The sequence below is a fragment of the Macaca mulatta genome, chromosome 8 (assembly GCF_049350105.2).
Source record: "Macaca mulatta isolate MMU2019108-1 chromosome 8, T2T-MMU8v2.0, whole genome shotgun sequence".
In the NCBI taxonomy this organism is placed as follows: Eukaryota; Metazoa; Chordata; class Mammalia; order Primates; family Cercopithecidae; genus Macaca; species Macaca mulatta.
Window position 1 is genome coordinate 28,133,915 of NC_133413.1, and position 23,001 is coordinate 28,156,915.

The window sequence follows — 23,001 nt, forward strand, 5'->3', positions numbered from 1 at the left end:
CATTTTTCTGTGTTTGACCTGAAGAAACTAATTCCATGGATTAAGGACTGCTTATGGTGAAAGAGTAAGAATACAACGAGATATGTGTGTGGAATGAAACCAGGTCATTATTTTTTAGTAAAAACTTTTCTGTTTTTTTCCAAAAGGGCTAGATATTAAATGACATTTAAAAAATTCTTGTTTCAGTGACAGCTCCACTGTTAGCGTTATGGGTCACTGGATGACCTTCTGGGTGGTTGTTAACTGATGTTAACCATTTAGAAAATGCAAACGCACAGGAAGCAGATTAAGGAAATGTAAACAGTGACTATCTTTAGGAATGCAGTATGGATATTTTTCTTCTTAACATTTTTGTATTTTCTAAAAATTGTGTATATTGCACATATTATTACTTATCAGAAGAAGTGAAAAAAAGGAGAAATGAGTTAAATCATGTCCAGCTTCCTGAGTGGCTTATGATCCACTCATGTTGCCAAGGCAGCGGGGGGACTGGCTTGTTGGCTCTGTGGCACACTGTGCACCCCCGCCACCCCCGTGTCATCCCTTACTTGTCCCTGTGTTTCTTAGAGCCTGGGATGGCTCTTGTCATAAGCGGAACCAGAACAGATGGCTCTCTTCTGAACAGCTTGCCCTTGATTCTAGTAGCTACAGCATTAGTCTGCCTTTCCGAATGAAGATTTGTATTTATATTATGGAACTCGCTGATGGGTTTCTCAAGTTTTCTGCTTGTTATGGCCTGTCAACAAGGCTTTCACTCTAAGGTCAAGTGTGTGGGCCTTGATCATTGATACCACGGTGCCCATGAGCCTGTTGTTCACATGGTGCTGTCAATGAGCAGAGAAAAGTCACCTGCTTACCTGTCTGTTCATCTTATTACATGTGACTGAATATGCCTTCACCCTCCCATGATCATGTTTCAGTTTAGGTTGTGAGAAGGAGGCATGGCAAGTGCTTTTGAACACTTTCCTACCCCTCATCTTATGTATCTCCAGGCCCTAGATTAGTGATCATCTTTCAGAGAATGCCTAGAACCTGAGTGTGCAACAGTACTCTTCTGGGATATCCGACTAACACGCTTTACCATTAAGGAATGTCTTCAAAACTCACGTCATTTGAATTGCCATGCGTCTCTGTATTTGAAAAGTCACCGGGAAGTGTTTTTTGTAGGGGGAAAAGTTTTGGGGTTGTTGGGTATCAGTCCTAGAGCTGATTTATGTATATTTTCAACTTAAAAATTATTGCATAGAAATATTTGTGTCGCTGCAGGCATTGTTAGCTGGGAACCCCAGTGTGCTCTGCTTTGCCTTCCATCCTGTCACAGGGGTTTTCACCTTGACGGCACATGAGATTCACCCAGGAGCTTTTAAAAATGCCAGCACACGGACTGCATCTCAAGAACTTCTCATTTTGGTTGACAGGGGCAGGGTAGAGACATCACAATATTTTAAAAGCTCCCTAGCCGATTCTAATATGTGCCATGGGTGAAGCGCTAATGCATTCCAAATTGTTAGGAGGAAATAAACAGTTTAGAGAAGAGGTTGGTGCCAGTGTGAAGAAGCATATAGAAGCAGAGCGATGCTTCCATAGGATTCTTGACTTTGTCACCCTGACTGCCTTGACCTGGTCAAGGCTGTGTAAGGCTGACCCTTAACTGGATGTGTAGCTGTGAACCCAACAGTGTTATGAGCACAAAGATAGTAAACTGAGGCCACCAGGAGTGCCCAGTTCTGGTTGACTCCTGTGCTAGTTCAAGACAAAAATTTTCTAAATATATATGATGTTTGTTTGATACAGAACCAGCTTTTCTCTTTTCCTGTCCCCATTTAAGAATCTTCTATGTCAGTTATACCAGTCTAAAAGACTCCTAGGCCTCATCTGTCTGATAAATTTCTGACGATCTTATTTCTGAGTCAGTCTCACCAACATTTCTGTACATTAATTAACATTGTATACATACTCTTGATAACTTTTATAGTTAATATCTATTCCTTTCAGCAAGTTAAGCCTCAAATATTTTTTATTTCTATTTTAGATTTTGGGGGAGGGTTTGTGTATGTAGTGAAGGATCCCCAGTGACTTTCAGTTTTTACACAAGGAATCATTGATAAAGCTGAGAAATTAACTTAACACATTCTGTTCATCTCTTGCATCAAGTGCAGTTTGTGACCATGTTGTTTTTGTCTAAAAACTTATTTGTAAATTTTTACAGTTCTAAGAATGTATTTTGTGCAATTATAAAGGTTTTATATTAATTTATAAGCTTATATAATTCACTCTGAAATATCTCAAAGCAAATATTTCTGAAATAAGTAAAATAGTGGTTCTCAAAGTTTTCGGTCATTATATACCTTTACATTCCTAAAAATCATTAGGGACCCCGAAGGACTTGTTTGTGGGTTCATATATTTTGATATTTACTATATTAGAAATTAAAGCTGAGAAAATACATATTCAAAAATAATACATTTTAACATAAGTAACTTTTTTTAGTGAAAGTACCTATTTTCTATAAACCCTCCAAGTTAATAAGAATAGTGGCATTGTTTTACACGTTTACAAATCTCTAACACCCAGCTTAATACAAAACAGCTGGTTCTCATCCACGCTTGCATTCTAACTGTTGTACTATCACACATCACGTAGCCTTTGGAAAACTCCACTATACACATGGGAGAATGAGAATGAAAAAGGCAAATAAATCCTACTAGTATTAAGAAAGGAACTTTAACCTCAAAGACCGTCTGAAAGTATCTTTGAAAACTACCTTATGCACTTTGAGAACTACTGGTGAATTATTTAATGATGAGGGAACTTTGAGAAAAAGAACTCTGAACTAAAGTTCCTGAATTTGAAGATTTTTTTACCTTTAATGGACAAAAGAGTAAATATAAGAAAATGTGACAGTTTGTGTCTGTAGGTAGTATTTCCTTTGCAAATTTATCATTTTGAAGGAATTTATTACTACTGAAAAAGTACAGAACATTTTGGGAGTAAGAATGCTCAATTTCATTTAGCCATTTAATATCACATACATTTTTCTTGTATGGGGTTATGATATATTTTCTGATTTGCTTTTTCAAAGCCATACTGCTGTAACTTCTAATTTTCTAATTTCTAGTAGAGACTAAGTCATTTGACAAAGTGAGAATTAAAACTGATAGCTAAATTCCTTCTCTTCTAGCCCTTCGCCACAAGAAGATGGGCAGATCATGTTTGATGTGGAAATGCACACAAGCAGGGACCATAGCTCTCAGGTGTGTGGGGGGGATTCTGATTTATAGTAAACAAGAAAGATGGAAATTCTGTAACTATATTTTGCTAAAATAAAGAACATGAAGACTTTTAGGAATAGTTTGAAGCTATTACTGAATTTCTGATTTTGGAATTTATTTAGGACGGTATAGTTCATGTTGCACTCCTTTACAATTAAGGATTTGGGGCCCTGTCTCTCTAAAAGAATTGGAAAATTATTGCCCATAATGAATCATGCCAATACTCCAGGCTAGTTTCTTGAGTTTGTAAGTAGAAAAAACTGAGATAGATGCTTTAAGACCACAGAAAAAATGAAGATGAAGAACTAGACGTGAAGACTTTTTTTTTTTTTTTTTTTTTGCATCTGAAATCAAAGCAGTGACTTTTGAGATAAATTTCAAGAGGTAGACATAAAATTTATCTAAATTATGCAGGATTCCTTGAAGATAAATATTGTTTACTAGGAGTTGACAATGTTGGAAACAGGGATATAGTATTAAAATCTTACAAATGTTTGTGTTATAAAACTTAAAATATGGTAAGTATGTAATTGTTGCTAATGATTTAGAATACTTATAGCCAGCCTTTAACTTTATTGATATGTAAGATCACCTGAAAGTGTCGTTAGAGTACAAATTCTTGAGGATGGGAACCATTTTCTTTTTCTCCTGTATTTAGGGTGCTTGAAAAATATTGAATGAACCTTTGAATGAGTTGCAACTAAAACCTTGTTTTGTAGGGTTTTCAATATGCTGTGTCCTGAGCACTAGAAATATTTTGCGTATCTTAGACCCACCCAGTATTCTTTCTGTTTCCGAAGGCCACAGCGTTCCTCCATACTTTACTATGCTCTATTTTTGCTTTTCTCTGAAATGTTGAAAATCTATGGATTCAGCACAAATTTATTTTATGATGATGAGCTTTATACTGTAGAGAAGCTCATAATAGCAGGCTCTCATGTAGTAAGATGATCTGACTGGAGCATTTGAGTTGCTGGCTTATGTATGTCAGTTTGGCCACATGCAGTAAGTGATAGCTGATGTAGAAGAAAGCATACAAAGTCTCCATAGCAGAAAGCGTACCAAGGAATCCAAGAGAGAAATCAAATTCTTTGCTGTGGTCTTTCCTGAGGAGGATTTCTTCAATCTATATCACCTTTTATACAGAAAGCTTAAAGTTTAGATTAGCATTTCCCAAAATGTGTTTTCAAGAATGTTTGTTCAAAGGGAATTTCCATAAGATAGTCCTGAAGTCAAATAAATGGAAAGTAATGCAGCCCCAGGCTCCCCCACACTCTCACCCTAGTAGTCGCATGAGTAGTTCTGACCAGTTCCTGCAGTAAAGAAATGATTATAGTTTAAGCTGGACATGGTGGCACTCGCCCGAGTCTCAGCTACTTGGGAGGTGGAGGCGGGAGGATCCCTTGAGCCCCAGGAGTTTTGAGTCCAGCCTGGGCAACATAGCAAGACTCTGTCTCTTAAAAAAAAAAAAGAAATGAGTTTAATTAAACCAAATGTTTCCCAAGCTTATTTGACCTTAGACTTTCTTCCTCTTCTCTGCATACATTTTTCCCTTAAGAACTTAATAACTCCGTGGAGCACTTTGGTAAGTGCTTTCCTGGCTCACAGAGTTGCAGACGTGCAATTAGGCTTAACTGAATATTGAATTTACACGGAATTCTAGAGCCGAATGCATCTCTCCTGGAATTCCAAAGGAATTCTTGAAATTCAGGAAAGAAAATGTCAGATTTTTGGCCTTTGGTAGGTTTGCCAGTGTTGATCCCTTTGCAGGACCAAATCCCTAAGAGAGCACAGGCTGTCATCAAGAGGAGGTACTTTATGTTGACAATCAGATCGGTCAGTTTCAACCAAGGGAAGAGTTTAGAAAGACAGTAACTCCTATGAGAGATAATTTAACGGTTGAGTAAGACTTAATAAGGGAGCTGTCAGTAGGTATAGTTTAAACTTTCAAAAACCTTTTACATTGCCTTTTTTTTTAATGGAAGAAACAATAATTTAAAAATTAATTTATTTAGGATTTGGGAACATTGATTTTCTTCCTGAATAAGAAGAAAGTTGAGGGTTAAGAAACTTAAAAAAACAGGTTAAGGACTGTTATTATACTTCATCTTATAGAATATTTTTATATGTGTTTATAAGGACTATATATCATTTTCAAGCTTTTCTAAGATGAGGAAGGAAAGTCACTAGCATTAACTAGATATGTTCTAGTTGCTCAATTTCTTTCTTTTTTTTTTTTTTTTTTTTTTTTTGAGACAGTGTCTCAGGGTCTTGCTTTGTCACCCAGGCTGGAGTGCGGTGGTGCAGTTATAGCTCACCACAGACTCCGATTCCTGGATCAAGCACTCTCTCTGCCTCAGCCTCCCTAGTAGCTGGGACTACAGGAACACACTGCCATACCTGGCTAATTTTTTATTTTGTTTGTATAGACAGAGTCTCGCTATATTGCCCAGGCCGGTTTCAAACTCCTGGCCTCAAATGATCCTCCCACGTCGGCCTCCCAAAGTGCTGGAATTACAGACATGAGTTACTACTCCCACCTCTCTTTTAATGTTCTCAATCCAGTGAAAGCAGTGATATTATCCCCATGGACAAATGGAAAAAGTGAGGCTTTGTACTAATTACTTATCTAAGATCACAAAGCAAGTCAGTGTTAGAGCCAGGATTCAAAGCAGGTCTCAGTCTGTGGCCCTTGTTCTTTCTACTGAACTAAGTAAATGAATTCGATTAACAGGAGAGCTCACAAAGCCACGAGAATGAACTGAAAAATGTCTGCTGAGTTATAGTGTGGGGAATTTCCGCCTAAGGCAGTGTGCACTTAGGAAAAAGACCAGGAAACTGCTTTTGGGATGATCATCCTCAAGAGTCTCAGTTTTGTATCAGAAAACAGACCATAGATTGTTTTTTCACTTGATCTTAGCCAAAAGTCCGAGAAGCAATATAGATTATTTATTGAAGACATTTTTGCGTTGTGTTTCTGGGACCAAAAAATGCCAGCACAGTGTTGAGTGTTACTGAAAAATGATCCAAACGGAAAGTGTCCTCCTTTTTCTCTCTTGTGAAACTGTGATTTTTATCTGTACGTGAATCATGGTATACAGCTTAATATCCATATTTAGAGGACAGAGTGACCTTGAGGTGGACCAGAGAAGGAAAACATAAGTGATTAGAAAATAAAGAACTCCATGTGAGAGAACAGGCTAGAATGATCAGAATCTTCTTTGTTTTTGTTTCTTGTTTTTGAGACGGACCTCACTCTGTCACCCAGGCTGGAGTGCAGTGGCTTTGGCTCACTGCAGCCTCTGTTTCCAGGCAGTTCTACTGCCTTAGCCGCCCAAGAAGCTGGGATTACAGGTGTGCACTACAACGTCCAGCTAATTTTTGTATTCTTAGTAGAGACGGGGTTTTGCCCTGTTGTCCAGGCTCGTCTCAAACTCCTGGCCTCAAGTGATCCATCCGCCTCAGCCTCCCTAAGTGTTGGGATTACAGGCAGGAGCCACAGTGCCCGGCCAGAATCTTCTTTGAATAGAATAGATGTAGGTATAGAGAGAGGATTATTGATTTTAAGAGCACAAATCTTACATAATTAGATTAAGTACATTTTTACCATATTCTGGAATTCTAAGAATTGGAAGGCAGTTTAAAACCTGAAAGTGGCAAATTTAAGACTAATAAAAGGAAGCACAGAGCGGTAGTAAATGGGGAAAGCTTACCACTCTTAAAGTGTTAGAATAAGTTGAGAAACTTATCTGGAGTTCTTTTTTGTTTTGTTTTCTTTTTAAAACACTTGTCCAGAGATAACTTTGCTTCACTCAACTGAGAAAATTCCATCCTCTTGAAAACAAAAATTAGAGCGTAAAATCTTACTGCGTTTTCATTCTGTCAGGAATTATGAAATACTAACTTGTTAAATCTTTGAGCAGGTTTAAAGAGAGACCTGTGAGGCCAAAGCAGGAAACTAAACAGAAACCACCTGCAGTATGTTGAGTGTAGTCAGATATTGTGTGCACAGCAACTGATCTGCAAGTAAATTGTAACCGTTTATTGTTTTTGATTTGGGATGATTTCAGTGTTACTCCAAAGAGCCAACTCATGATTCTGAGTAATCTCAATAGCCAATGGAAAGAGCTTAATCCTAAATGCTACATTGTGTCATTCAGCGGAATTTGCCAAGTTCAGCAGAACTAGATAAGAATGGTACTATCAAGAGCAGTAGACAACGCACAGGGGTTTGACTTTGCGCCGTCTGAAGCTCCTGTCCTGGGGTAGCTATTTCACAGAGAACTAGACCTGTCAAAAAAGAGTCATGTGAATATGTCAGACTCTGCATTTCTTAGCTACCTACTGAAAAGAATGACAGCTTTGGTCAAAGAGTGAATCGTAGTCAAACAAAATAAAATGTCAAAATGCTTCTTAGTTTTGAGGCCCTTGGGTTTGGGGACATTCCTTAAAACTGAATATGGCCGGGCGCAGTGGCTCACGCCTGTAATCCCAGCACTTTGGGAGGCCGAGGTGCGTGTATCACTTGAGGTCAGGAGTTCGAGACCAGCCTGGCCAACATGGTGAACCCCTATCTCTACAAACAATATAAAAATTTGCCAGGTGTGGTGCCAGGTACCTGTAATCCCAGCTACTCTGGAAGCTGAGGCAGGAGAATTGCTAGAACCCAGGAGGCGGAGGTTGCAGTGAGCCAAGCTCACGCCACTGCACTCCAGCCTGGGCGACAGAGCGAGACTCCGTCTCAAAAAGAAAACTGAATAAATAATACTGAATCAATAAAACTGAATAAATAAATATTTTTAGGACTTTTTCCCTCCTTTTGGGTCTATTAAAAGGGGAGCTATTGGAAATGTTAATTGTTCTTGGTCTGAAACTTTAGATTATCATTAGCAATTTTTTAAAATCACATTTTTTATTTTATGTGATATGACAGATGTTAAATTCTGACTCAACTTATTATGAATTATTCCAGAAAACTTTTGACTAACATAGTTTCAAAACCTTGGAAAATGTTTGCGTAGCAATTTGTTCTAAAAATATAATCTCCTTCCGGAGCGTCAACCCTGGTGCTTAACAGTAGGACCTCTCTATACAGTGTTCTTGGGTTTGAATACTGGCCCTGCTATGTACTGATTGTGGAACTTTAGGCCAATTATTTAATCTATGTCTCAGTCTCTTCATCTGTAAAATGGGATTTTAATAATTCCTATTTTTATAGGGTTGTTTTTTGCAAGGTGAAAGTTAATGCATGTGGCTGGGTGCAGAGTGTCTCACACCTGTAATCCTAGCACTTGGGGAGGCTGAGGCGGGGGAGATCCCTTGGGCCTGGGAGTTCAAGACCAGGCTGGGCAACGTAGTGAAACATTGTCTCTTTAAAAAATACAAAAATTAGCTGGGTGTGGTGGCACAGACCTATAGTCCCAGCTACTTGGGAGGCTAAGGTAGAATTAATTGAGCCCAGGAGTTCAAGGTTGCAGTAAGCTATGATTGCACTCTGGCCTGGGTGACACAGGAGACCCTGTCTCCAGGAAAAAAAAAAAAAAGTTAATGCATGTAACATGCTTGGAATAATATTTGCCCCTTTAAGTGCTCAGTAAATACTATTATTTATTTCCTCTTCATATCTCTCACTTATTTTTGTTTTACTTCGCATCATTTTTTTTTAGCATATCCTTTTATTTCCTTTTATTTTTTTAATTATGAATTTTTTTTTGAGACAGAATCTCACCCTGTTGCCCAGGCTAGAGTGTAGTGGCTGGATCTCAGCTCACTGCAACCTCCACCTCCAAAACTCAAGTGATTCTTCTGCCTCAGCCTCCCAAGTAGCTGGGATTACAGGCACCCGCCACCATGCCCAGCTAATTTTTTTTTGTTTTGTATTTTTTTAGTAAAGACGGGGTTTTACCATGTTGGCCAGGCTGATCTCCAGCTTCTGACCTCAAGTGATTCACCCGCCTCAGCCTCCCAAAGTGCTGGGATTACAGGCAGGAGCCACCACACCCGGCCTAATTACAAAAATTTTAAGTGCATACAAAAGAGAATAATATAATGGACCTCCTTACAAGTATCGCCCAGATTTAACTCTTACCAAGGTTTTTCGTACTTCAGTTAGCATTACATCCCAAAATACAGTCTTTTTCCAGTTCCTGTGCTGTGCTTAGATATCTCAACAGTAAAGCTTACTCAGGTTGTTCGGAAGATATTACATACTCTGATCTTAGATTATTTTTCAGCATTTTTTAGAAAAACAGCTTGTTTCTTATCTAAAATTGCTGAGACGCAACCTTATGAGTTTGGTATATTTCCTGTCCAGACTTGTCTTTGTATTAGGAGGAATTGGTCTTCCTTTTTTTCTTAAAGTTTGAATTATTCTTTACAGTCAGAAGAAGAAGTTGTAGAAGGAGAGAAGGAAGTTGAGGCTTTGAAGAAAAGTGCGGACTGGGTGTCAGACTGGTCCAGTAGACCCGAAAACATTCCACCCAAGTGAGTTTTCACATGTTTCTTGTCAGTGGACACAGTTGATCTGTACCCACTTATAGGCAATGGTTGGTAATCCCCGCGATATTTTCAGCAAATGACATCTGTCTCTGAATTTCTTTCTCAGGGAGTTCCACTTCAGACACCCTAAACGTTCTGTGTCTTTAAGCATGAGGAAAAGTGGAGCCATGAAGAAAGGGGGTATTTTCTCCGCAGAGTTTCTGAAGGTCTTCATTCCATCTCTCTTCCTTTCTCATGTTTTGGCTTTGGGACTAGGGTAAGTACTGGTCAACTCTTGAAGTTTTTTCCATTCATTTTATCCTATTTTATTTTCAGATTGAAGAAATGTATGTGAAAGCAGTTTTTACTGCTTTACTTTTAATGTTTCAGTGCAAATAAGGCTAACTTAAGAATGATTAAAGTGGGTACACAATTGTTCTACAAATAAGCATTTTTAATAATAGTAGAGGTTTTTTTTCTTACTTGAAAATAAGATGTTTGGCCTGGCGTGGTGGCTAATGCCTGTAATCCCAGCACTTTGGGAGGCCAAGGTGGGTAGATGACCTGAGGCCAGGAGTTCGAGGCCAGCCTGACCAACATGTTGAAACCCGGTTTCTACTAAAAATACAAAAATTAGCTGGCCGTGGTCGTGCACATCTGTAGTCCCAGCTACTTGGGAGGCTGAGGCAGGATAGAATCGCTTGAACTTGGGAGGCAGAAGTTGCAGTGAGCAGAGATCATGCCACTGCACTCCAGCCTGGTGGATAGAACAAGACTCCATCTCGAAAAAAAAAGAAAAGATGTTCATATTAATCCCCTAAATGATCATTTTTAACTGGACTCTTCTGTGGTTGATTTTTCTTTTTGGGTTTTGTTGTTTAATATTTAATCTTGAGTAATTTATGAACTAAACTAATCTTTAACATGTATATTTTGTGGTCAATGCAAAGACTTTTTTTCATATGGGAAAATACATGATTACATTGAATGGTTTTTTTAAATGAAACTGGTAGGTTGACTGGTGCTCATTTTTTCCTTTTTTAACTTGGTAGTATTTTCATTTATTTTGCTAAAATCGACCTCATATTTACGTATGATTCATTAGTTTTTCAGCCACATCTTTTAAATAAATTGCTTTTTTTCCTTGATTTAAACAATTAAGGAATTACACTTCTGAAAGATTTTAGGAGTTAAACAGTAGCTGTTAATTTTTTTCAAGACATATGTTGTGCTGTAAGCATGCCCAATGGGTCGTTTTCATATAAGATATGCAGAAGGTGGGTCATCATTTTCTTCCCTTTAAGGAGCTCAGCATATTGGAGAGAGATTCTCAGTCACGAGCTCAGAAACTTGCATACAGCTTTCCACACGCCCCTCTTGTCTCTCTTGGGTGCTTGATCTGCTTTTGTGAGGGTGAGGACAGTAATCACAAACAGCAACCTAGAAGAGGTTTGTGCAGAAGGGCAGCGTGTGACCGTTGCATGGGGGTTGATGTGGGGCAGGTATAGGAGTTTAATACGTTGCTATCTATACAGCAGTTCATTGCCCTTAAGCGGTTGGTTTCTGTACCTTGCCGTCTCTCTTTCAGTCATCTTCAGATTGTTTGTCTTGGCTGTAAGTGTAACTATTGCTATAGATAAATGTAAAAAGAGGGTTTAAAAAGTTGGTTGCTTTAGTTGCACTGGAGGTGAAGCTTGTTACATATTTTCCTCAACTTCCCTTCTGCTTTTGCTGTTGAAGAGGCCAAATACTTGGTTGGCCTGAAAAAGTATTGTAAGGCCCCTAATCCTTAAGAGTTATTAGTAAGAGCTGTCTTTAAAGCACTGACAGCTTTTAAGGGTTTTTTTTTTTGTTTTTTTTTTTTTTTGTCCTACATAGAGCACCAAAATAATTTCACATATTACTATATTTTTGTGTCAGTAGAACCTTCTGTCCACCAAAGAGGAACATATTGAAGGAGTTGGGCTGCTTTATTTACTCTGTGGAGGGATCTGTTCTCTCTGGCTTTACTTTGTCTAATCACTACCCCTTTGCTGTGGAGCCCCAATTTAAAGAGTAAACAGAATCATATAAAACCAGTTTGGCTGGGCTGGTGACTGGTTTTAAGAAAGTCAGCGATGATTTCATGGTGTTTGGGGAGCGGTGCCCACAAATTTTTAGAGCCTTTTACAAAGACTGAAGAGTTTTAAGTAGAGTTCAGACTATGGACAGGTTGGTACAGAACTGTTGAAACAGGTGAAACATGATACCTCTGCTTCCTTTCAGCATCTATATTGGAAAGCGACTGAGCACACCCTCTGCCAGCACCTACTGAGGGAAAGGAAAAGCCCCTGGAAATGCGTGTGACCTGTGAAGTGGTGTATTGTCACAGTAGCTTATTTGAACTTGAGACCATTGTAAGCATGACCCAACCTACCACCCTGTTTTTACATATCCAATTCCAGTAACTCTCAAATCCAGTATTTTATTCAAACTCTGTTGAGGCATTTTACTAACCTTATACCCTTTTTGGCCTGTAAGACATTTTAGAATTTCCTAACAGAGTTTACTGTTGTTTAGAAATTTGCAAGGGCTTCTTTTCCGCAAATGCCACCAGCAGATTATAATTTTGTCAACAAGGCTATTATCCCTAATTAGTACCACCAGAGTAGACCTGTATCATTCATGGTATAAATTTTACTCTTGCAACATAACTACCATCTCTCTCTTAAAACGAGATCAGGTTAGCAAATGATGTAAAAGAAGCTTATTGTCTAGTTGTTTTTTTCCCCCAAGACAAAGGCAAGCTTTCCTAAGTTTGAGTTGATAGTTATTAAAAAGAAAAAAAAAAAAAAAAAAGCAAGACATAAGAAAAAAATATCCTGGGCAATAAAAAAATTATTTTAAACCAGCTTTGGAGCCACTTTTTTGTCTAAGCCTCCTAATAGCGCCTTTTAATTTATAGGAGGCAAGCTGTATAATGATAGGTATGAAATAGGATAAGAACTGAAATACATCAGCAGATTTTCATACTAGTCTGTTGTAATGCTGTCTTTTCTATGGTGTAGAATCTTTCTTTCTGATAAGGAACGTCTCAGGCCTAGAAATATATGAAATTGCTTTTCGAGATTTTTGTGTGTGTGTTTGATATTTTTTATGTTAATTAGCTGCATGTGAATTTTTCATGACTTTAAATTTTTTATTTTTTATTCCTTTTTTTTTTTCTCTAAGAAGAGGCTTTGGAATGAATTCCAATTTGTGATGTTAATACAGGCTTCTTGTTTTAGGAAGCATCACCTATACTCTGAAGCCTTTAAACTCTGAAGAGAATTGTTTCAGAGTTATTCCAAGCAGTTGTGCAACTTGGAAAAACAGACTTGGGTTGTGGGAACAGTTGACAGCGTTCTGAAAAGATGCCATTTGTTTCCTTCTGATCTCTCACTGATTAATGTTTACTGTACAGTCTTCCCAAGGTGATTCCTGCGACTGCAGGCACTGGTCATTTTCTCATGTAGCCGTCTTTTCAGTTATGGTAAAACTCTTGAAGTTCAGAACACTCAACAGATTCCTTCAATGATATACTTGTTCGTTCATTTCTAAAATGTGAAGCTTTAGGACCAAATTGTTAGAAAGCATCAGGATGACCAGTTATCTCTAGTAGATTTTCTTGGATTTCAGAACATCTAGTATGACTCTGAAGGATACCACATGTTTTATATATAAATAATTACTGTTTATGATATAGACATTGATATTGACTATTTAGAGAACCATTGTTAATTTTAAAACTAGCAATCTATAAAGTGCATCAGGTCAACTTGAATAAAAACACTATGACAGCCAGGTTTGCCAGTTTGCAGAAACTATCTAACTCTCTCTGTCACATCAACATTTGTAAAATTGATGTGTTATAGTGGAAAATAACATACAGATTAAACAAGAAAATTTTTATCTTTTTTCAAGAATATAGCTGGCTATCTTTAAGAAAGATGATATATCCTAAATAGTTTTGCAAGTAATTTTCTTTTTTCTTTCTAGCATTTGATGTCTAAATAATTTTGGACATCTTTTTATTAGACTGTGTTTCTGTCTTACTCTTAAACCTGGTAACACTTGATTTGCCTTCTATAACCTATTTATTTCAAGTGTTCATATTTGAATTTCTTTGGGAAGAAAGTAAATCTGATGGCTCACTGATTTTTGAAAAGCCTGAATAAAATTGGAAAGGCCGGAAAGTTAGGAGAACTGACTAGCCAAACTGCTACAGTATGCAATTTCTCTTACAATTGGTATTACTGGGGGAAAGTAAAATTATACTTTACCTGAAAGTGACTTCTTACAGCTGGTGCACTGCGCTCTTTCCACGTTCAGCAGCAGTTCTGTCAGTAGTGCCATTGAACCTCGGTATATTTATGATTTCTTTCAATGTTAAAAATAGACATAGTGTTGCCCTTTTTCTTAAAGCCTCAATGAAATTATGGAAAATTGCTTAAAACATGAATACATCATCACAGTAGAATGTATTATGAGAGCATGTGGTATGTATCTATAGCCCTAACACACGGGATGAACGTTTTACTGCTACCCCCAGATTTGTGTTGAACGAAAACATTGTGGATTGGAAAGGAGAATTCAGCAATTAACAGTTGAAGTTGTGAGATTAATGTTTTAAAAGCTTTACACCTGTTTACAATTTGGAGACAAAAAGGCAGGCTTCATTTTTCATATGTTTAATGAAAACTGGCTTAAGATATTTGTAAATAGAATCAAGAGCAAAACTGCACAAACTTGCACATTGGAAAGTGCAACAACTTCCCGTGATTGCAGTAAAAATACTTACTATTCTAAAAAAATGAGAATTGAAGACTTAGCCAGGCAGATAAGTTTTTTCATGAACCCGTGTGGAAATTATTGGAATTAACTGAGCCAAAGTGATTATGCATTCTTCATCTATTTTAGTTAGCACTTTGTACCGTTATATACAGTTTACAATACATGCATAACTTGTAGCTATAAACATTTTGTGCCATTAAAGCTCTCACAAAACTTTCCCTGTCAGTATATCATTTTTCTGTCGTATGTGTTGTCTGGGAGTTTCGGGCGATGAGGCCTCCTCGCCTGCACACAGCCTTCCAGTCATCTGGCTCCTCAGCAGTGGAGTTGCTGACAGTGCTCAGGGTGTGAATGGTGTTCTCAGGATGGGGACGGTCACCGCAGTGTGAGCATTTGTGAGTGCCTCGGGACTGTGGCATTCAGAGCGTTTGCCTCCAGGTGGTGGCAGGAGGGTGCTCACGGGGGGAGTGCTCAGGATGTACAGGAGGGATGGGAGTGTGCCCTGATGGGAATGGTGGTGGGGACACCTGCGAAAGTGGATCCAGAAGGAACTGGAAGTTCCATGTGCCTGGAAAACAGGATGGATACAGAGAAAACTGAAAAATGTAGGTTAGTATTGAACCCAATTGAAATGTGTGTGCCCTCCCAGGGGTCACACTTCATCAGGGATACCTTTGGGGGTTTACTTCTTTCAAACAGGGAGGTGATTTAAGATGTATATTTTAGACAGTCAAGCCATCTGGTGAGAGTACCAGAGGAGATCAATCAGTTCTCTAGGTGAGGAGCTAGGGCCTGCCCTGGGCTGTCACCCTGGGGTTGGCAGTGGTGGGCCAGGATACGTATGAGAAACAAAGCAGAAGCAAACTGGTCAGAAGGTGACTTAGAGAGGAAGGCATGTGTATTCCTTTGTGTGTGTGTGTGGCCTGAAAACATGGGTTGATCCCATTAGTTAAAGGAGGACGGGAGAAGAAATGGGGTGGTAGGAGCAAAGAGGGAGGATTTCAGTTTTGAGTGCATTGAACATGAAATGTCTGAGGGACTTCCGATTGGACACTTATTAGATAGAACTATAAGCCAGGAGAAGGGTCTGGAGTGGAAGTAAAACACAGACCCGTGCATTATGTATTTATATGATGTTTAAAGATTGGACAATGGACAAGGAAGAAAGGTTTTCAAATAACGGGAAAGCCCAACATTTGAAGGCAGAGCAGAAGAGAAGTTCGAGGTGAATGATATTGTTGGTATCACAGAACCCCCAAAGTAGGAGGTGACCATGTTTTGTGGTGAAGTAAGAGGAATCGAGAAGCTTTGGAATAAGGCAGTTGGATCTGTGCTGATCTTTGCAAGAGCGTTTTCTGTAGGAGTGAAAGAGGGATCCTGGATAAGATTGCGTCAGGTCAGTGAATGAATAGCAAGAAGTGTTGGCTTTTCTGGAAAAACTTCATGATTAAGAAAACAAGGGGGGAGTTTCTGAGGAGGAGACAGAATTGTAGGATTGTTGGCTTAGGTTGGGAATAGAGAGGGGTCAATGTGTAGGCTAAGGAGAGAGAGCAGAGGCAAATATTAGAGTTGTGGAGGGAGCAGATCGATAATGGAATAGTGGGACCTACTCCCTCCCAGAGTGAGAGGAAGGAAATGTAATTAAGTACTCAGTGGGGAGTGAGCCTTGGAAAGGTGGAGTTTACACAACCCAGACACTGATGACAGGAAATGAAGATGTGAGAAGGGGTGAGGAGAGATCAGTTAGAAATGAAAAGTGAGGAAACCCGCATCTGGTGGCTCCAGTTTCTCCATGTTTGAAGAGGAGGCAGAGGTCGATGATGAAGGAAGACAGAGTTGTTTCCCATCAGTATCTCCTTCTCTGGAAGGAGACGGGAACTAATGCTGAAATACTCAAAGCCTTTCAATGGCTTCTGCCTTCATTCCCCAGTGCAGCCAGAAGCACGGGGCAGGTGGACTGGGCTCTGCTGCTTCACAGCCTGGGCGACATGTTTTGAGCTTCAGCTGTCTCATGAGTCAAGCCAACGGGCTTCCCAAGGTGCTCTCTGTGGACCTTTTAATTCTACAGTTGCTGTTAGTAAATTATGGCTCAGGGTAAAAAGCAGGATTAGGAATGGATGAATGATCGCTTGAGCCCAGGAATTTGAGACCAACCTGGGCAATATAGCAAGACCCCATCTCTACTAAAAATTAAAAATATTAACCAGGCATGGTAGCACACACCTGTAGTTCCAGCTATTCGGAAACTGATGGAGGGAGGATTGCTTGAGCCCAGGAGGTCAAGTCTGCAGTGAGCTAGGATTGCACCACTGCGTTCCAGCCTGGGTGACAGAGCGACACCGTGTCTAAAAACAAAAAGGCAGGAGCCAGGTGCAATGGCTCATGCTTGTAATCCCAGCACTTTGGGAGGCCAACGCGGGAGGATTGCTTGAGCTCAGGAGTTTAAGACCAGCCTGGGCAACATGGCAAAACCCCATCTTTACAAAAAAATACAAAAAATTGGTTGGGCATGGTGGCATACAACTGTGGTCCTAGCTACTCAGGAGGCTGAGGTGGGAGGATTGCTTGAACCCAGGAGGTTGAGGCTGCAATGAGCTGTGATTGTGCCATTGCACTCCAGCCTGGGCAACAGCGAAATCCTGTCTCAAAAAAAAAAAAAAAAAAAAAAAGAATAGGTGAATGAGGAATAGACACTATGGACATTTTATAAATATTACTTTGGTAGTGGATCAAAAATGTAAATGGTCAAGATAATGGAACAGAATGCAGAGAAAAAAATGTAAATTCTGGGTTTAGGTGAGCTGAGAGTCCACATCACAAAAGCTTGATCTTCAGGAAGCCAGTGGGCCGCATTATTGATGTTTTTGCTTTTACGTATTTTAGCCCTTGAATTATTTCTTGTACCACTGCTTCATGTGAAGTTCATAGTATTATGTAAAGTTCATAGTGTTACCACATTTATAAACTAATTGTAAAATGTAACGAAATCTTTAGAGGGGGAGGAAAGCGTTTGTAAAGATTACCACAGTCCTTTACTTCATCTATTACTATTTCTGACCTAGTGGTAAAAATACAAACTTTAAGGTCATGAAATTAGCCCATTTATAAATTCAAGTCAAGAGAAAATCAGTCTTGCCAAAGAGCTTGTTTCTTCAGTTGGGACAACAGAGTCATCAGAAGTGAATGGACTATATAGCAAGTCCTATAAATAACTGAAATAACAGTCAAAGGGTTTTGAATAAGCAGTAATTGATTGTTAAGCTGCTGGTCAGTTCTTAGACTTTGAAATGCCAGTTTGAAGTTTGTCCCAACGAAATGGGCTTGGAAACTTGGTATGAGAGAAGAGGGGCTACAAATCCTACCAGAAATTATTTGGTTGCCGCTCAGGAAAAGATACACCTCCTCTGGGGCTTACGTCATTCTTCAAAATGCTCTGCAAAAACAAAAGCTCAATCTCAGTGAACTTGACCTCTACCCCATTTACACAATGTCCTGTCCGCTACTCCCACTCCTAGTAGAAGTAAGGAAAAATCATGGACATACTTGGTAAGGAAAGAAACACAGTTTTTAATAAAAGCTCCAAAAGTGATTGATGCACAGCCAAGACGTAGTTCACTGGTCCTCAGGTGTGGGAGAAATGATGCCCATGACTGTAGTCAACTCTGATCTCTCCTCAACTCCAGACCCATGTGTCCAGCTACCTGTTAGACATGGCCATTCAAACGTCCATGGGCATTTCAAACTGTGCGCCCAGAACTCCCTACCTCTTGCTTCCTCTTTTCTTCCAGGTGCCCATCTTTTTATGGTGTCTGTGAATGGCGCAAGGGTGCCTTCAATTGCTCAAACCAGAAACTTGCCAATTACTCTTTTCCTTTCCTTCTACATCAGCTCAGTCACCATGACCTGTTAATTCCACCTTCAAAACACCACTGAGTGTCACCGACCTTTCCTACCTTGCACTACCTAATCCAGGCCCCAAAGCCCTTGATTGCCTCCTTCCCAGGGCTTCCTAGCTGAGTTCTGTGGCTCTGTACTTTTCTCTCAGCAGCCACAGTCATTGTCCTAAATTACAAATCTGATCATGGTGTCACTTGAAATCCTTACATGGTTCCCCGTTGTCTTGGGGACCAAGTTCAAGTTCCCATAGTGGCTGCCAGACCTGCTGATCTCCAGCTTCATTGGACCGTGGCTGACGTCGACTTCCACCCCACTGAAGTCAGCCTAACTTCATGTTCCTGTAACCCTGTTTCCCCTAAGTGCTGTTTTCCCTGCCAGGGATAGCCCTCCCCACCGCTTCATTTTTTCAGGGCTCAGCTTGGCAGTCACTTCCTCTGAGAAAACTTCCTTGACATCTGCCACACATCCCTCCCCTACCTGGGCTCGGTGCCTGTCCTCTGATCTCCCGGAACACCCGGCACTTCCCCCGTTGCGGCACCAGTCACCCTGAATGAGAATTGTCTTTGGCTCTTCGGTAGTTCCTCTAGATAAGTGCTGTGTCTTGCCCACTGTACCCCAGAATTGGCCCCAGACTTGTGACATAATGCATGCTAAAAATACCTATTGAAAATTAATGGCTGCACACAGTGGCTCACGACCGTAATCCCAGCACTTTGGGAGGCCGAGGCGGGAGGATTGCTTGAGGCCAGGAGTTTGAGACCAGCCTGGGCAACATGGTGAGACCCCATCTCTACAAAAGGTAAAAAAACTAGTCTCAGTGGCGCATGCCGGTAGTCCCAGGTACAGGAGGCTGAGGCAGGAGGATCACAGCCTGCCTGGGAAGTCAAAGGTGCAGTGAGCTATGGATTTCGGAGCATTTTGGATTTCAGATTTTCAGATTTGGGATGCTCAAATGGTAAGTATAATGCAAATATTAAAAAATTCAAAAAAATTTTGAAATCCAACGCACTTCGGGTCCCAAGGGATATACCCAGCCTGTACTACAGGGCTGGCTGGCATGACATCAAACATGGAATGGTGATTAATTTTAGCCATATAACATTGTCTACAGGCTGGGATTGCCTTCAATGACCTGAAATGAGATGGCTGGACATCGGAGGGGTTAGACTAAAATTCAGCCTTCAGAGAAAGGTGTGGAGAGCCTGAGGCTTTTTATCAGTGTTCCTGAGGAGTTATCTCCGCTGCCTGTTGAGAAAAACTGCATCTGTTGAAAACTTTGTGCTGAGCCTCAAAAGTGGCTATTAGTTACTAGCAGTCCTAAAGGATAGTTCCTGATGAAGGAACCTGGGCTCAGTGATATTAAACAATTCACCCCTATCACAGCATTAATAAATTCGAGTCAGGATGCCAATTCAAAGCGAAAGCACTTTTCAGGAACCAGCCTTTCGTTTTAAATCAAGCATTTCTTTTTAAATCAAGCATTTCTTTTTAAATTTTAATTCTTAATATTTCCAAAGGAGTACCTTAGAATCAGTTTATATCATGAAAATCACAGCTTCTAACCAAATCATTAACTACTGCAATAATTAGTAGTCTTAAAAATACTGGGCCAGGTGCAGTGGCTCACGCCTGTAATCCCAGCACTTTGGGAGGCCAAAGTGGGTGGATCACTTGAGGTCAAGAGTTCAAAACCAGCCTGGCCAACCTTGCGAAACCCCTTATCTACTAAAAATACAAAAATTAGCCGGGTGTGGTGGTGGCACGCACCTGTAATCCCAGCTACTCGGGAATCTGAGGTAGGGAGAATTGCCTGAATCCGGGAGGCAGACGTTGCAGTGCGCTGAGATCACGCACTGGACTCCAGCCTGGGCAACAGAGTAAGACTCCATCTCAAAAAAAAATATATATATATCAGTTCTAATGGCAGATTTGAGAAATAAAAGAACTGAATCAAACACTAGACAGTGTTGTCAGTGTGGCCTATTTTGTTCTATGTGTATTTGGCAATTCTAATAATCCTTGTGTGAAGATAGATTTTGAGCTTTAAAGTATCCATTTGGGCATCCCTAGGTTCAGCATTATGAATAAATCTGTAAAAGAAAAATCCATATGCATTTCAACCATTTCCAAAAGTTAATTTTCATATCATCTGTGCTTTTTTATAAGTGCTATAAATGTTCCTGCCAAAGAATCCATATTTTGGGGGCTGTAAGCCAGGGTGAGAATATATTGCGTGGAAAAAACTGTCAGTATCACTGGTTTCTTAAACATTGCTGTGTTCGACATGTGAGTTAATAAACAAATCACTGTTTCAAGTGAGAAGGAGAAGAGGGAGGAAGGAAATACGGAAATGTTCAGGGAGCCCTTACCATGAGGCAGACCTTGAATTTTGAGCTCTTACATTCTTTAATCTCACCATGCCCATTTGCAGTAGGAGCTGTTTCAGTTTTACAGATGAGAAAATTAGTGTTCAATAAAGGAACCAGGTCTCTGTTCTGCATTCTTACAGGGCAGGTTTTGTTTTGTTTTGTTTTTGTTTTGAGACAGAGTCTTGCTCTGTGGCCCAGGCTGGAGTGCAGTGGCGCGGTCTCGGCTCACCATCGGCTCCGCCTCCCGGGTTCATGCCATTCTCCTGCCTCAGCCTCCTGAGTAGCTGGGATTACAGGCGCCCACCACCACGCCCAGCTAATTTTTTGTATTTTTAGTAGAGACAGGGTTTCACGTTAGCCAAGATGGTGTCGATCTCCTGACCTTGTGATCCACCCACCTCAGCCTCCCAAAGTGCTGGGATTACAGGCATGAGCCACCTCGCCTGGCCAGAGCAACTTTTGAATTCCTTTGGGTTTGTGTCTGTAGCGAGGTAGCCCTCCCCTCAAAGTGAACCAGACTTCACATAACGCACTGTCCCTGGTTGCCAGGCCACCTTTTTGTTCTTTGGTGGATGTGGTTTTCTTTTTTATTAGGAAAACAAATCATATATTAATGCAGTGAACACAATCTTAAAGGCATTTCCAACATCAACTAATAGTGTTTTCTTTGGTTTCACATTTGTGATTTTTGTCATTTAAATGGAAGATGGGTGTGAGTTTCAAAAATTCGTGTAAGAATAATGAATCTTCTTCAGTCCACAAAAGCACCTAAGAACCCGTCGTTCAGTGCATTCTTTTAATCAGCAGATATTCATTGTGTACCCACTACATGTCAGGACTCCACTGTGGTTTATAGCCTGCTATTCTGTTATAGCGTGACCCTGATGCACATAAAGGTCTATTAAAAACTGTATTACAAGCCGATGGAATCATCGAGGGCTGTAGAGCCACTCTACTGAAGGATACAGACCCCCAGACACCAGTTGCTACATTTTCCACTTTCTACTCCCAGGACCTCACTGTGCGGCCACTGCTGCTGCCAGCACCAAAGCACTTCTCCCCAGGAGCTCACCCTTGAAGCACCCCCCTCCTCCTTCCGCCCGAAGGAAGGGAGTTTCCCAACCCTTTCCTCTTGTGTCACTGGTTCTCGAGCCCACATCTCTCTGGATGTGCCTGATTGGGGGCTTGCTGGTGTCCTGCCTGCAAGAGAGGCTGAAAAATGAGTGGAGCTGGGGGTGCTCCTTTGCCCTCCTGCCCTCCACCTCCACCAAGACTCATAAAGTGGTCGATTCTTCCAGCCTAGAAAGAAGTTCATATGCTCGGTTGCCAAAAGGAAAGATAAATGTCATCTGTGGCTGAACCAAACATGGACATGGAACTTTCTGGCTAGCAGGGAAAGTAAACAGATAAATAATTGCATACATTATTAGGGTTAGTGTTAAGGAGAGACAGAATAATGAGAACCTGTGAAATGGGGATTTAGCTGAAGTAGCCTTTAAACCAAGCCCTGAAATCTGAGAAGCTGAGAGCTGCCAGGAGAAAGGGTGGAGAAGAACTTCCCGAGAACAGGGAACAGCAAATGCTCTGAAAGTCAAAAAGAACAGGAGCATCGCTGAAAGACAGTCGGTGATGACACCGAGAGCTGGGAGAACTTGGAGAGACAACATACGGATTAGGAAGGGCCTTGGAGGCCACACTGACAATTATAGACTTTATTCGAAGGGTTTTGGGAAGTCATTGGAGAGTTTTAAATAGGGGAACAACAGGCTTAGGTTTTTAGGTTTGCATTATTAAAAGACCACTCTTTCTTTTTCTTTTTTTTCTTTGAGATATGGTCTTGCTCTGTCATCCAGGCTAGAGTACAGTGGCGTGATCTCGGCTCACTGCAACCTCTGCCTCTTGGGGTTCAAGCGATTCTCCTGCCTCAGCCTCCTGAGTAGCTGGGATTACAGGCACCCGCCACCACATGGGCTAAGTTTTGGTGGAGACGGGGTTTCGCCCTGTTGCCAGGCTGATCTCAAACTCCTGACCTCAGGTGATCTGCCTGCCTCGCTTGGCCTCCAAACGTGCTGGGATTACAGGCGTGAGCCACCGCACCTGGCCACTCTTTTAAGCTTAGAGAATGAACTTGAGACAGACAAGCATAGGTATGAGATGGCAAGTTAGGAGGAAGA

General features: G+C 40.5%; 1 protein-coding gene across 1 annotated transcript in view; it reads left to right on the forward strand.

The window, feature by feature from the left end:
* BNIP3L (BCL2 interacting protein 3 like) overlaps positions 1-23,001 on the forward strand; it is a gene marked incomplete in the record, with an annotated part of 34,896 nt that overhangs the window by 8,899 nt on the left and 2,996 nt on the right. The window contains 4 exon segments of the mRNA NM_001037284.1: positions 3,182-3,254; positions 9,652-9,755; positions 9,877-10,026; positions 12,015-12,337. Coding sequence (NP_001032361.1) covers positions 3,182-3,254; positions 9,652-9,755; positions 9,877-10,026; positions 12,015-12,063 — 376 coding nt within the window.